At 45.4% G+C, this 14,395-nt stretch overlaps 1 protein-coding gene across 1 annotated transcript; it reads right to left on the bottom strand.

Annotated features, from left to right (window-relative positions):
• Nucleotides 1-2,973: 2,973 nt before the first annotated feature.
• On the bottom strand, nt 2,974-4,044 carry NEUROD1 (neuronal differentiation 1; the record flags this gene model as incomplete). Its single annotated transcript, XM_080690297.1, has 1 exon — nt 2,974-4,044. One exon carries the CDS (start codon nt 4,042-4,044, stop codon nt 2,974-2,976), a length of 1,071 nt encoding a protein of 356 aa, XP_080546423.1.
• Nucleotides 4,045-14,395: the final 10,351 nt, after the last annotated feature.

The following is a 14,395-nucleotide window of genomic DNA, read 5'->3' as shown; positions in this document are numbered from 1 at the left end:
AACAAAAAATCAAACCTAAGTTTCAGTCTTTGTTTCTGCCTTATCAAAAAAAGAAAAAAGAAAAGAAAAGAAAAGACCACCACCAACAAAAATACTGCTGTAGATTTTGTAGATTTCCCTGATTGCTGTTTTAAAAGCTGGAATTCTTGAAATGTCATCTTTTTGTTATTTTTTTTCTGTTCACTATAGCAACAGAGTTTAGTTTTCATGAAAACATCTAATTTTAATTACAGGTGAAAATGACCTGATAAGATCAGATCTGAATGTTCATTGTCTTCTATGCTGGAAGGCTGGTATTGTTTAAATATCAGTGTTATGTCTCTTAAAGTAAGAACAGTGAGAATAATCGAGGATAGGGGAAGCAACAGCTTGTTTCAAAATAACAACTATGATTCACTTGGAATGAGACTGGTGCATTTTGGATAAAGTTGGGACTAACTTAAATGTATTTCTGTCATGTGATGAAGGATGATGGAAAACATGTTAAAATGATATATTTTAAATTGCACTCAAACATTTTTTTTTATCGTTGAAATATTCCTTACTGCTACTGTCACAGCTTGACGCAGCCCCATTGGCAATGTTATTAGTATGGCTAATTGTTCCCGTCCATTAGATTACTCACATTTTTCTGGAGCAGCTTGCTAAATGAGGTCAGCTTTCTGGAACCTCTAAATCACCAATGAGAAGAAGATTAAAGGAACAAGCTTGGGAAGAGAGGTAGTCATCCAACGTTGCATCCGAATCAGAGGAGGAACAATGGAGTTACTAATGACAGTAATCAGAGCGCCATGGTAGAGCCAGGCACAATTGCCAAAATGTTATTCCCTAGGAATCATGGGTGTCAGTCATTTCTCATAAGAAGGAAAATGCCCAACTATTTCCTAAGTGGACTTAACAATAAATAAAATTTTCTATAAGTTTCTTTCCAATGCGTCATATTTATGAAATAAAACAATAGTGTCTGAAAGGATATGGGAAACATTTACAACCTCCTAAAATATAGTGCAAATAGTATGTTCTTAAGTACAAGTGACTCATTAACATTTTCTTCTAAAAAATCATTGAAATAATTTCAAGATATTTACAGAACAATTATAAAATGCTACTTCTTGGAGTCTTCCAGTTAAGTTATTTTACTCTGGTATTCTTAAAAGGTATATCAATTTCCCTTTGGGGCAGTCCTATTTAACAGAGACCTGTTCAATTCAGGAAAATGTGCAGGTAACAGGGCATCAAGAAAATAGTAGAACTTTTATATGTTTTAAGTGTGCAAACAAACTAGAGTATTTGTTACTCTTGCTTGTTAATAATTAACTTTTAAAATTTTATTTTTAAAATACAAAAAAACGGTAAAAGGATAAGGAACAACAACAAAAAAAAAACACTAAAGGTGAAGGCACTTAGAACAAAGAAAAACAAAAACACAATTGTTTGTTCCACTCATCCTGTAACTCCATATCCCAAATAATGAAACATAGTTAGATCTTTTCATTATTTACCAGAAGTGGCGACTCCCTAAGTAAGACAAAATGACAAGTAACATCTACTTTATTTTGCAAATGGTGTTTAGTATTTTTTAATTCAGCAAATGGAGCAATTCTTCCCTCTAGGAATAATGTTATACTTTAGAAATCACTTTAGAAAGAAATACAACAATTGCTCTTATTTTTAATTCTATTTTATTGCAACTGGATGAGTGTATTCTAAATTTGTGCATTACACCATAATATACAGAATTACAAACAAGATTACAGAACAGGTCAATTCCAGTGGTATCAGCATCACATCTCAAACAGCACTTATTCTGGACTGCATTGTACATGCAATAGCTATTGTTCTAATTATGAATCAAATGGTTTGAATTTTATTTAAGCTACTGTACTAATTGACTACAATAGGTATAAGTCCAACATTAACAACCTGAATAGATTTAGGCTCAGATTTATTACATGAATATATGACAAACCACCATTTTTGTGACTATGTATAAAATCATGCACTTATATTTTCTGGAAACACCAATAGCTTCAGATGCTCTGTAAAATCATGGAATGCAAAGGAGTAAAAGACTAAAAAGAAACAGTGCAAATTGTATGTGATAGTCAAGCAGCTTTTGATTTAAAGACATGTATGTTGGCATTTATTTATAATATGTATATACATGCTTGTGCAAGTAATGTATTGAATTGATATGTTTTGATAAGGAACAAATCTCTTTTTTTCAGCCTCTTGAAAGTTATGGATCTGGGTTTTATTTTAGGGATAGGGAAAGACTTTAAAGTGAAATGGATTGCTCAAATTGTGCAATTTATTTTACAATTAGAGAAGAAAGAAGTGCTAAGGCAACACAATAACTTTCTAAGCACTTTTCTGCTGGTTTAAATTAGTTAAATTATTTTGTATAAATTAGATATAATTCTACTTTTCTGATATGTATAAAAATTGATGAAGCTGCATGGTTTTAAAATAGGAAATCCACATTATAAAAAGTCATTAAAAATTCTGTACAAAATCACAACAAAATAATTCAGCATGGGAAAGGTAACAAGTAGTAAAATGCTGGTTGAAAAATATATATTTATATATATTTTAATTGGCCCATTACTAGTTTAAAAATTGCATAGATCCTAATTATTGCTTGTGATTTTGTTATCCCGATCAGATAATTAATATGATCTGAATACAACTACACCAAATTCGTGGTGCACTTTTTTTTTTTACTTTACTGTACTATTTATTTTTTAAAATAGAAGAGCTATAGAAAATAATACATAAGGTGAACAGGAACTTTGATCCCCTGTTTCTTCCAAAGGCAGTAACGACAATAAATACATATATCACTTGAAGCTTGGAGTATTTGCACTTTGCAGCAGTAGTACCAAGAGGGCTGCCTTTTGTAAACACGACAGTCACTGTAAGCACAGTGGGACAGTGGGTTCGTTTCCCAGGAATGGTGAAACTGACGTGCCTCTAATCGTGAAAGATGGCATTGAGCTGGGCACTCATGACTCGCTCATGATGTGAATGGCTATCGAAGGGCATAATATTGTCTATGGGGATCTCGCAGCGAGGGGCAGCGGCGCCCGAGAAGATGGATCCGTGGCTTTGGGCGCCTGCCAGGGTCGCTGCAGGATAGTGCATGGTAAAGGCATAATTTTTTTCAAACTCGGCGGACGGTTCATGTTTGAAAGAGAAGTTGCCATTGATGCTGAGCGGCGGGCTGAGGGGTCCGTCGAAGGAAGGGCTGGCGCAGTCAGTCAGGGGACTTTCAAAGAAGGGCTCCAGCGCCGCGCTGTAGGCGTGCGGCGGCGGCTTGACGTGGAAGACGTGGGAGCTGTCCATGGTACCGTAGGGCGGACTGGGCAGCCCCGGAGATTGGTAGGAGTAGGGGTGCACCGGGAAGGAAGCGCTGGCCGTCGGCAGGTGCGGGGGCATGTCCTGATTCTGCTCGGGCAGAAAAGTCCGGGGATTGAGCTGCAAGCAGCCCGCCACCAGGTTGGTGGTGGGCTGGGACAGGCCCTTGCAGAGAGTCTGTACGAAGGAGACCAGGTCAGGGCTTTTGCCTGAGCGCAAGATCTCTGACAGGGCCCAAATGTAGTTCTTGGCCAAGCGCAACGTCTCGATTTTGGATAGCTTCTGCGTCTTGGAGTAGCAGGGCACCACTTTGCGCAGGTTGTCCAGGGCGGCATTGAGCCCGTGCATGCGGTTCCGCTCCCGGGCATTGGCCTTCATGCGTCTCAGTTTAAAACGCTCCAGGCGCGCCTTGGTCATCTTCTTCTTTTTGGGGCCGCGTCTCTTGGGCTTTTGGTCATCATCCTCCTCTTCCTCTTCCTCCTCCTCTTCCAGATCTTCATCCTCGTCCTCCTCGTCTCCCCCGTTCCTCAGGGAGTCCTCCTCCGCGTTCATGGCTTCGAGGTCGTCCTCCTTCTTGTCGGCTTCGTGCTCCTCGTCCTGAGAACTGAGACACTCGTCTGTCCAGCTTGGAGGACCTTGGGGCTGAGGCTCGCCCATCATCCCGCTCTCGCTGTACGATTTGGTCATGTTTCTGTCTCCTATATTCAACAGGAGAAACAAGCAAGCAGAAAGAAAAGCAGAACAGCGCTACATTCAAATGCGGGATAAGCCTTTGGCTCCCACGCCCCAATCCCGTGCAAATCCTGTGAAGACGAACACCAGGCATTACAAAATGGATGCCTCTGAGGAAAAGTTAGGAGCGGGGCACCGTAATGGCGAGAGTGTGCCCCGCTGGTACGTAGGGGAGAAGGCAGGGCCGGGCCGTCAGAGGAGGGGCAGCGGGGTGATGTGTATATGTGTACATCACTCACGCGTGTGCGTCTCCTAGGGATTAACTTGACTCTGTTCATGGTGATTTCCCGGGCAGGATAATGTGTGTGGAAATCAGTGCACATTTGAGCAACTCCATGTTTATCTGCCTGTGTCCAAAGTCATCACAACTCCGTCAAAACGACAAATTTGAAAATCACACATTTTGTTCCCATCTCTCTCCTGGCCTCTCAGTGCTTAGCTGTTGAAGGTGAACAGCCATTACATAATTCACTAGCACTGACAGTGGGTTTTAAGAAGATTAAATAAAAAAGGGATTGGAGAGCTAACGCACTGGAGAGGAAAAGTAGTTGCTACCAAATTATTTCACCACCAATGAAACACTTAGGGAAAAAAGTGGGCAGGAGTCTTCCACCCCTCCCTCGCCTTTTTTTTTTTTTTTCTTTCTCGCCTTTCGCTAAATTTCCACCTTTTATAAAAGCTCTGCTGCAACGCAAGGGCTGGGGGCACCACGCCTAGAGCTCTCCCATGCGCCGCGCCGGGGATCAGGTGCGAAAGGCTCCTCGCTAATAAACAGCCCATTGAAAGGGCCGCCCGTTCTTTATTGGGGCTTTTCAAAGTTCGCCTCAAACCTCGGTTTAAAAGATTGAGTAATTATAATGGTCAGCAATTGGCAATGACGAAGTTGCCGCTTCTAATAAGAAATATAAAAAGCCTTTAGTAACACAACTGAATTTCTGCCTCCGGCAGGGGCTGCAGGGGACTTGGCCGCCCAGGGCAGTAACAGGTAGCAGCGGCAGTCCCTCCCTCTCCCTTTTTACACCCCCCACGCCCCTTTCAAGTAAACTATCTCCGGCCCAGCTTTATTTCCTCCGGTGAGTATACTAGAGGTACCCGCGTCCTATTCGCTCGCTGAAGAGGCAGCAAGACACTCCCTGTGTGCATAAAATACACGTACACAAAACAAGTGTTGGTAGCAGGTGCCTTTTTTCTTTTTTTCCCCTTTCCTGGAAGAAGTGAGGAAGTAAAGTAATTTTCTTGTAGGACTTTAAAAAGAATCACCGCTAGTGAATAATCCTACTTAACTGTGTATTTTTTAAAAATCCAAGAGGCTACTATACTATTAAATTAAAAAAAATAATTAGAAAACCTACCAGGGGTACTTGAGCAACCCGACTCGTTATGTGGAAGTACTTTTGTGCATTTTGAGGAGAGATGCTGTTCTCAACACACATACACACACTTCCAAATGCGCACATCGGAACATGTCAGGGACATTAGAGATTCAATTATTGCTTTTATTCTTCATCAAAAAAGAAAGGATTGTTAATTACCTGTTGTTGTTAGTAGGTCCTGAGCAGGGATGATCTCATAACCCTGGGGCCTCAGGACGCCGTGCCTTCTGCGTGGGCGAATTCCTCTTGTCGGCCGCGGGTGTGCAGGTTATATAGCCGGGCCGGGATGCTGAGCGCGGGCGGGGCCGGGAGCTGAGCAGCCAGCGTTCCCCGCGCCCCGCACTTGCGCACGCGTCCGGGCTGCGCACTCCCTGCCTCCGCCCCCATCTCCCCCGCAGCCCCGCTCCCCTCCAGCCCACCTCCAGCAACCGCTCCCCCCACTCCCCCACCCCTACCCCCTTCCCTCCTCCTTCCTCCCCGGCATGCGCCATATGGTCTTCCAGGTCCAGCCAAGAGCCGGGAACCACGTGACCTGCCTATTTGTATGCCGCAGAGCGCTCCATTCCGGCCCCTTTGTGGCCAGAAGAAAGTGGCCCATCTGTCGCCAGTTAGAGACTCCGCGGACCTGTTTTTACCCGCAGGAGAGATTAACCCTTTCAGGCGGCAGAAGGGAGAGGGCATGGAGAGGGGAGGGAGGGGGGAGGCTAACAGTGACTGACTGGGTCTAGGTCGGAGCGAGACGTCCGCGTTTGCGCGGGAAGCGAGGCGCCAACGAAAAAGGCAGAAGCCGGGAGGGAGGCTGAGGGGGGCCGCGAAGAGTCCTCGCCCTGACAGGCGTCTTGGGGCAGCAAGACTCTGCCTCTCGGAGAGGCCCTGCACTTAGCTTCTGCTCCTTGACTGATATTGTGCTCATTGGCACCAAAGAATGATTTCTCCAAATTTCCATCAGCGCTTCTAGGCAAATACAGACTTCATATAAAAATGGCTTCATCACTGAGCGCAGTTCTGAGAGTTGTTCCCTAGCCCTTCCTAACCCGATCATGATTTCTCAGCGCCCAAAGTATAGAAATGTTATACCTGGCACTTTACTCCCACCAAGCACTAACCCTCTCCCTAACCCCCAAGGATTGCTATGCCTAACCCTGCTCCCTAGCTCTCAGCATTACCACGCCTAGAGCCCCCCCCCCCCCCCCACACACACACTATGGTCCCCACCTTCACTGCCTATAAGGATGCTAGTTCCTGTTGGCTGGACTTGACTTGGTCGGCTTTGACACTGTCTTGAATGGGAACTAGTGGCTTCTCCGTTGCCGTCAATCTATTGCTGCAAAGGGTGCTCTCACCCAACCAGTCCTGGGGAAGTTCCCAGGATAGCCCCCACGCCCAGCCTTGGCCTTCTAAGTTGGACATGGACCAAAGCGAGGTGAGAGTGGACACCCTATCACTGACTAGCGTTAGGTCCCTCGTGTCCAGTCTCCTGCCCATAAGTAGGTACTTAAGTTAGACAAGACTTCTCAAAGGAAAGCTGTAACCAGTCTGTATTGAAGGGATATTTTCCCTTTCTTTCTAAAAAGGCCAGTAACACAACTTACACCCTTGAAGCTATGCCTGTAGGCCTTCAAGCCACTGATCTGAGGTGGTCTTCACCTTGCCTCTAAAGCAAAGACTACTGAACTCTGGACCAGTTCTACAGGAACCATCTTTGTTCCTAAATAGAGATTGTTTATTTTTGTTTATTCACTCTTTCTGAACAAGCAACACTCCAGAATGATACGTTTCTCTTAAAGGAAGGAAAAGAAAGAAGGATTGGGTTTATTCTCCCAGATTCTCTTTGAATCCTCCTTTAACTCCTTACTTCTCCCAAATCTGGAGCCCTTAGCAATGAATGCATCCACTTGAATTGCTCATTAAAGGCAATTGCCCCAAATGTCCCTTGAGTTTGCAAACAGTGTCAGAGTTGAGGTGCTGAAGTGGGGGTGCATCTGGGAGGGTATAGTGATGGGAAAGGGTCCTAATGAGATGGCTGGTGTTTAGAAGGTGGCAGACGCAGCCTTCCCAGTGCTGGACAAATCTGAAAGGGTACAAAGCGGTCCTGTGATCCCACCGTGGCCCGAGGCTTGGAGTGAATGGAGGTTCTGGAGCAGAACTCTAATGGAGTTTCGCTTCTCTATCTTGAATTTTTAGGCTGGCAAAGAGCACAGTGGATAAAATAATTCGCCAGACAGCATTTACTTTGATGTCTGTGCTGGGTTTGAAGTTGAGAGGTGTCAGAGCAGGGACCTGCAGGGGCTGTTCACAGCTCGGGGATCTGGAGGACCTTTGCTGTGAGGCCTAAGAGGTACCACTTACCCAGCACCGGTCCTCTTCCCGAGGGGCTGGCATGTCCAGCCTTGGGGATGTGGAATTAGGAACCCATGTCCTGGCTTTCATTTCTCCATTTCTGGGGAGCTCCAAAGGAGATATTAAGAAGGGGTGGGAGAAAGGGCTGCAGATGCCCCCAATGGCCAGGGATAGCCTAGTGTCTCTATTAAAACGCCACCCTCACTCCTGAGAAGCAGAGACTTCCCCGGTTTGCAGCACCCTGTGAAATACAAGAGAATCTTGGTGGGGACAGATATTCCTGGGCAAGAAAAACCAAGTGTTTCTGCAGGCAAAAGCATAAAGTGAGAGAAATAGTAGAGCGGTTTCTTTTCTCTCTCGGATGATAAATTCACCTCTAATCCCACTACTGGCCTTTACATGGAGGCCTGGGGATGGAAAGTCACTGCAGGATATTCCGGAGACCTGGCTAAGGGCTGGTCTCTGGGTGACTATCATTTGAGCGTCCCAGCCGGCTGCGCTAGGATGTACACCTGCCTCTGCAGAGAACAGCATCGCGAAGTACAAATATCGCAGCGCTCTTCAAGGGCCCGCGTAGCCCGGGGAGGCTGCGGCCAGGTAATCAGGCCCTTCAGGGAGAAGCCCAGGAACAGCCTGGCTTGAGGTGCTTTTTGTGAGGGGAAAGGCAAAAAAAAAGGGGGGGGGTGAGAGGAGAGGGACGGCTGGGGTGCCTGGAGAGGGCAGCTCTGAGGACGGCCTCCGCGCCCGCCCACCGCATTTTCTTCTCTCCGGATTTCTTTGGACAGCCGCACACTTGTCGCCCTCTGATTTCCCCAAGTTCTCTCCCTGTCCCCCTGCTGCCGGTTAGCTGTACTTCCCCCAGATCCCAGCCCCACTGGGCGCCGCGGGCTGCCGAGCGGCACGCGAGCCGCACGCGTAGGCAACAAAAGCCGCTTTCATGACTCAGTGCCCTCGAGCAATGCCCTAAATCTGCCGCCCCCGGGGTCCCCGCCCCGAGCGCTGCGCGGACCCGCGTCCCCTCCGCTGCAGCGGCAGCGGGGCGCCCGCGGGGAGGGGGCGGGGGGAGGCGTGTGGCCCGGGGCGAGGGGAAGGGAGGGAGGCAGGTTGGGGGGTGGTGGGGAGAAAAGGGAACGCAAGCGTGTGGCCTCGACGTCGGGGTGGGGGCGAGTGGCTGGCGCTAGGGATGGGGGTGGGGTGGGGCCGAAGCAATCACAGAGCTAAGATAAAGAGCCGACCAGCGTCCCCGGCCATGACCTGTTTCTCGGGGAAACAGATGTTTGCTCTTGCTAATAGAGGTTTGCGTTCAATGAAAGGACCCAGCGTGGCCAGGGAAGCCCGGCCGACCTCCAGCGCCACCCGCCCAGCAGGGGTGCGTCCGGGCCCAAGAGCGCTCCAGGGGTGCGGGGCTCTAAACTGTCGGGAGCTTTGCAGGCTGGAGTCCAGAGCTGAGAGTTCTGCGTTCCTCCTAGGCCCAGTATCTGCAAAGGCCCCAGGGAGCTGAAGGAGGACGTTGCTGGTCGAGACCAGAACGCTGGCGCCTCGCAGGCAGCGAGGGAGGCCGCTTTGCTCCCGGGTCCCCGCCAGAGGCTAGAGCTGCCCCGGCTCGACGGGCTGGCGGCCGGGGAGAGCCAGGAGCAAGAGCGATGCTATTAAAATGCCTCTTCATCGCCCCGAGCGCAGAACCCGTCCTCCCCAAATCTCCTGGGCTTGCGGCATAATCTTAATTAAGATAATTGATTCATATTGCACCTGCGAGAACAGAAAAAAAATTGATTCCAACCCCCAACCCCACAATTTGCTTAGAGCTATTGGATGGAGCACGACACGGCTGTGATTTGAGGAGTGATTTAGTGCAGGGCTTCCCCAGCTCGGCCTGCCTGGGCTCTTTTATTTATTATTTACGTTCCCTTGCCGCAGCGCCAGGGGACCTTGGTGGCTCCCCTCCTGGTTGTCACAGACCTCAAAGAGACTTCAGCTCCACCTTCTGGGATCTTCCTCAAGCCATTCAACGTGCAGAATGGACAACAGAAAAGAAACGCAGTAGGAGCAGACAGGCGCCGGCCTGGCAAAGAGCGTCCAAGGCCCCTGGCGTCAGAAAGCCTGTGTGTGCAAATACATGTCCCTGTGTAATTCTGAGGGTACAAGTGGTGTGAATCCAACTGTGAATGTTTAAGGAGCTGTGTGTGTGAGCATGTAATCGTGTCTTTACATGAACATATGTGTGTGAGAGTGGACATCTGAGTGTGTGAATGCTTATGCCAGTGACCGTGTACATGGGCATGTGTCTAAGTGTGTCCATTGCAAGTGTGCACGTGCGTGTGTTGCTCTCCTGTGAGAAGTTGAACACAGAGAGAGGGGGCTTGCACCTGTTTTTCTTAGGAAAGGACAGCTTGTGGCCTAAAGGGGGCTCACTGGCCATGGAACAGACAAGTACCTTGTGTTCCCCAGCTTTTGATTTATCAGAAAACAAAAACAAAAGAAAATAACAAGCACACAGAAGCCCCTGGTAGCTGGGCGTAGCCTCAGCTAAGTCACACCAAGGCTTCTGAACTATGGCTGCCTGGTGGGCTGGGGAAGGAGACCTGGACAAGTTTCTAAAGACACAAGAGGAAGCCAGGCAGGCTGAGAGTGATCCTCTAAGACTTGGAGGAGAGAGGCTTCCGTGAAGAATCAGCACCGTGGACAACTCCCAATTGCAGGCCCTGAAACTGGTCCATGTTAACACAGAGCAAACCTCCCCCTGAGCAGCTTTTGGAGGGTTCCTTGGCTTCATTTTCCTAAACCGTCGGTCAACATGCCTGAACTTTTAGTCAGAGAGCCTGTAAGTCTGTATTTAATTAGCCGTCTTTTCAGAATGAGTTTCTTGAGGGGTAGGCTTTAAACTATAATTTGAGCTGATGAATCTAAAACAAAACAAAAAAAATTTAACTTTCAAAAAGATAGTCATTATTTTAACATTTGTGCTCATTTGCCACAGGGCTTTAAAACTGAAATCAATCTCTCATTTTTCCATAGAAACAATAAAATATCTCTGAAAGTGTTTTTGCTTGCATGCAGCATAAATTTTATTATGTATAAATCTTTCTCTGCATCATTCTATCAACTCATCAGTTAGTTTATACTGTAAATAATTTCTATTAAATTAATGAGAAAAATAAACCTACAGAAATTAAGTAGCACCAATTTCTCAGATTTGGTGAGCCACGCAATTATCTAAACTATGCCAGATTTAAATAATGTATATTAGAGTCGGGCGTGGTGGCGCATGCTTGTAATCCCCGTCCTTGGGAGGCAGAGACAGGAGGATCATACAGGTTCAAAGCCAGCCACACGCGCTGGTTTAGGAGAACTTGTTTCCAAATAAAAATGTAAAAATAGGTCTGGGAGTGTAGTCCGGAGGTAGAAGGGCTTCCAGGAACCCCAGTACCACCAAAAAAAAATTATTGTATATTAGAAAACATATTTTCCAGAGTATACTGGAAAGACTAGTATATTACTATATTTTGGAAAAAGTCTATTAACTACCTTAGAACCATACACCATGCCCCCCAACATCCACATGCATACCTTTGGATGAAATTTTGAAAATGTTGTTATTATTATTAGCAAATAAAATCCTTATCACATATTATTCGACTTCACTCTAATGGAAAAGATAGTTATTTTTTATGCAAGCATTTCCTCATAGAGTCTTGCCTTCTTTAAACAAAATGTTTTCATTCCTTTTTTTAACAGACGCATTTTCACTTGAATTAAATATTGATAATTTGACCTTTTATGTCTTTAACTAATCAAAGTAGGAAAATTCCAAATGTAGATCTCCGAGTTTGGCCCTGGTGGGTCTTTCCGCTTGAGTAGGTGCTGAGATTAAAGGAGTCAAACTTCCTTTTTCACTGCTCTCTCCTTACACTAATTGCTTATGCAAAAAATGCAGATTTGTATTAATTAGTAACTCCACTGATTAGTTCTGTGGTATTTTCACATAATAAATCATGCCGCAGACATGAATTTTGGCACATCACCCAGTGGTGGCTCAGGCTGCGGTACAGATTTCATATTAAAATAAAATCTCCAACTAAATCTACCTTTCTGACACAGGTACCGTGAAGAGCCACCTGCTGGGTGCACCTGCCATGGGAAATTATTTCTACTCAGTGATGAGTCATCTTTGGGGCCTAAACAGAACAATCTGATTATGAGGTTAGGTTCTAATAATAAATAAACAAATAAATAGTTAAACACCAACACACATGACACCAGTGTGCCTAAGCTTAGTCTTTTTGCAGGTTGTAATGTGGTAACAGAGGAAATGATTATTAATGTTACTAGCTGTTTAAAAGCAGCCTCTCATCTGAGAGATAAGCATCATGGTCTGTTTTCTTCTCCTAGGATTTTTTGCTTGTTTGAGATGAGCTGATATTCTGAGACACTCTCATCTCATTTCCTCCCTGCACAGACCAACTAGTTCTGAAAAAAAAAAAAAAAAAAAGGACTATAAAAGCATGAGGTGGAGAACTATGAATGTTGAAAGCCACCTCAGAGGGAATCTGTCATCTTGCCATCCTAGCAGAGGATGAGAATCTCTGAGGCCAGATACCCACACATGCCGGGTGTGAGTAAGGAAAATTCTTCTCTCCCCATTGGTTGCTCTAGGAGCTTCTACACAACTCTTTTCCTTCCCTTGAAAGCTGTTTGATTTGAAGAGGCACATTACAACCAGTGTTGCCAAGATTATGAATTAGACCCAGGTGTTTTCTATGCTTCCCCAGCCTTTACATGCCATTTTTTTTTCCTTCCAATGGTGATACTTTTCCAAGACCTCTTGGGTACTCTCAGCATCTTAATGCTTTGTCTATTCCCTGAACATCTAGACCTGTTACAAGGAACCCATAAGTTCATGCTTCTGTTGTTGTTGTTTAGCAATGAGGATTGAACCCAGGGGTATTCTACCCCTGAGCTACAGACCCAGCCCTTCTTTTTGTTTGTTTGTTTGTTTGTTTATTTATTGCAGGTCTGGAGATGGAACCCAGAGGCATTTGACCTCCGAGTTAAACCCCCTGCCCTACTTTTTTATTCTTTATTTTAAAACAGGGTCTCACTAAGTTGCAAAGGGCATCACTAAGTAGCTGAGGCTGTCTGCGAACCGCGATCCTCTGGTCTCAGCCTCCCGAATGCTGGGATTACAAACGTGCGCCACCACACCTGGCTTATTTTTTGTTTTGAAAGAGGATCTTACTAGGTTGCAGCGGGTCTTGCTAAGCTGCCTAGGCTGACCTCAAACCTATAATCTTCCTGTTTCAGTTTCCCAAGTACTGAGATTGCAGGCATGCTTTACTATGCCAGGCTACAAATTCATGTGTCTTTAAGAGGTTGAGAGGAGAAAGGATGATGTTCATCTAGTGCCCTTTCTGGAGTGCTTGTAGAGGCACAGAGAACAAAGAAAAAGGAAAATGCTTTTAATACTGAATTTGGACATTAATAAAGGCTGAAGGAGATACATTTCAGAAAAAGGCTGAGACATAATATTCTATTCTGGTAGTCCTCTGTAGGGTGCAGCTTCTGTTTATTTTCAAAATTTGTCCTTGGGGAGTGAATATGTATTGGGGGTGAAGGCTCATTGTCTCTATGTAGGTGCTCCCTGGAGCCATCCTTTACTAAAACTTCCAGATGTTTTTATAGTGAAAACATCTGAAACATCAGGTATTTTGTGGACTTTTGATTATTTACCTTAGGGGTGGAGATCCATTTTTAAGGACATATATTTCCAAAGGCTGGAAGAGGAGATAATAATTAAAATCTGCTCTCTAAGTCAAATGTGATTTTTTTCTGTCCTTTGAATTTATCCCCAAATTCTACTTAAGACTTCATATGGACAAGATTGGTCATCTCTGATGAGAAAAACTATCCTAGATTTTCATGTTTGTCCACAATGCTAGAGAATAGCAGCTACATAAAAAGCCAGGGCTGGGCATAAGAAAAGATTCTAAAGTTGTTCCAGTTAGGGCTTGTTTTTTAATTTGTCTTCTCAGTAACCTCCTTTCAGCAACTCCTGCTTCACTGGGTAAGTGATTCAGCAAATCTATATTGAGTGATTGAGTGCCACTACATACCACACACTGTGCTGCTAGGTACCAGGAGAACATAAAAGTAGACATTGGACTTTTCTTTCTTGAAGCTTCCTAACCACTGTGAAAGTTTTAATAAGGTTCACTCATAAACGAGAGTATACCCATCCAATTTGAAGCAAGGCAGGAAAGAAAAACAAACTCACCAGTATATAAAAGGAGAGAACAAAGAAAAAGGAACCTGGCCAAGAGGAGAAGCCACAGGAAGGATGTGAAGGAATGGTACCTAGGTGAAGGGCACTGCAAGGCCTGCAGTCAGAACAACACACTGGAGAGGTCCTGATGCCAGAGGAGCCTGGGAAAGTTTAGGAATTTGATAGCTATCCAGTGTGGCACTAAGAAGAGGGGGATAATGGAAGACTGAGGTAGCCAAGGAAAAGACAGGGCCCAGAGCTTGCTTCCCATTGAAGAGCTTGTACTATTGAGCAAAGTATGTCTGAGGCTTGGGAAAGACTTGTATTTCTAAAA

The sequence above is a fragment of the Muscardinus avellanarius genome (assembly GCF_963383645.1).
Source record: "Muscardinus avellanarius genome assembly, chromosome: 2".
Classification (NCBI taxonomy): Eukaryota; Metazoa; Chordata; class Mammalia; order Rodentia; family Gliridae; genus Muscardinus; species Muscardinus avellanarius.
The sequence above is the reverse complement of the archived record's forward strand: the minus strand, read 5'-3'. Positions and strand labels throughout refer to the sequence as shown.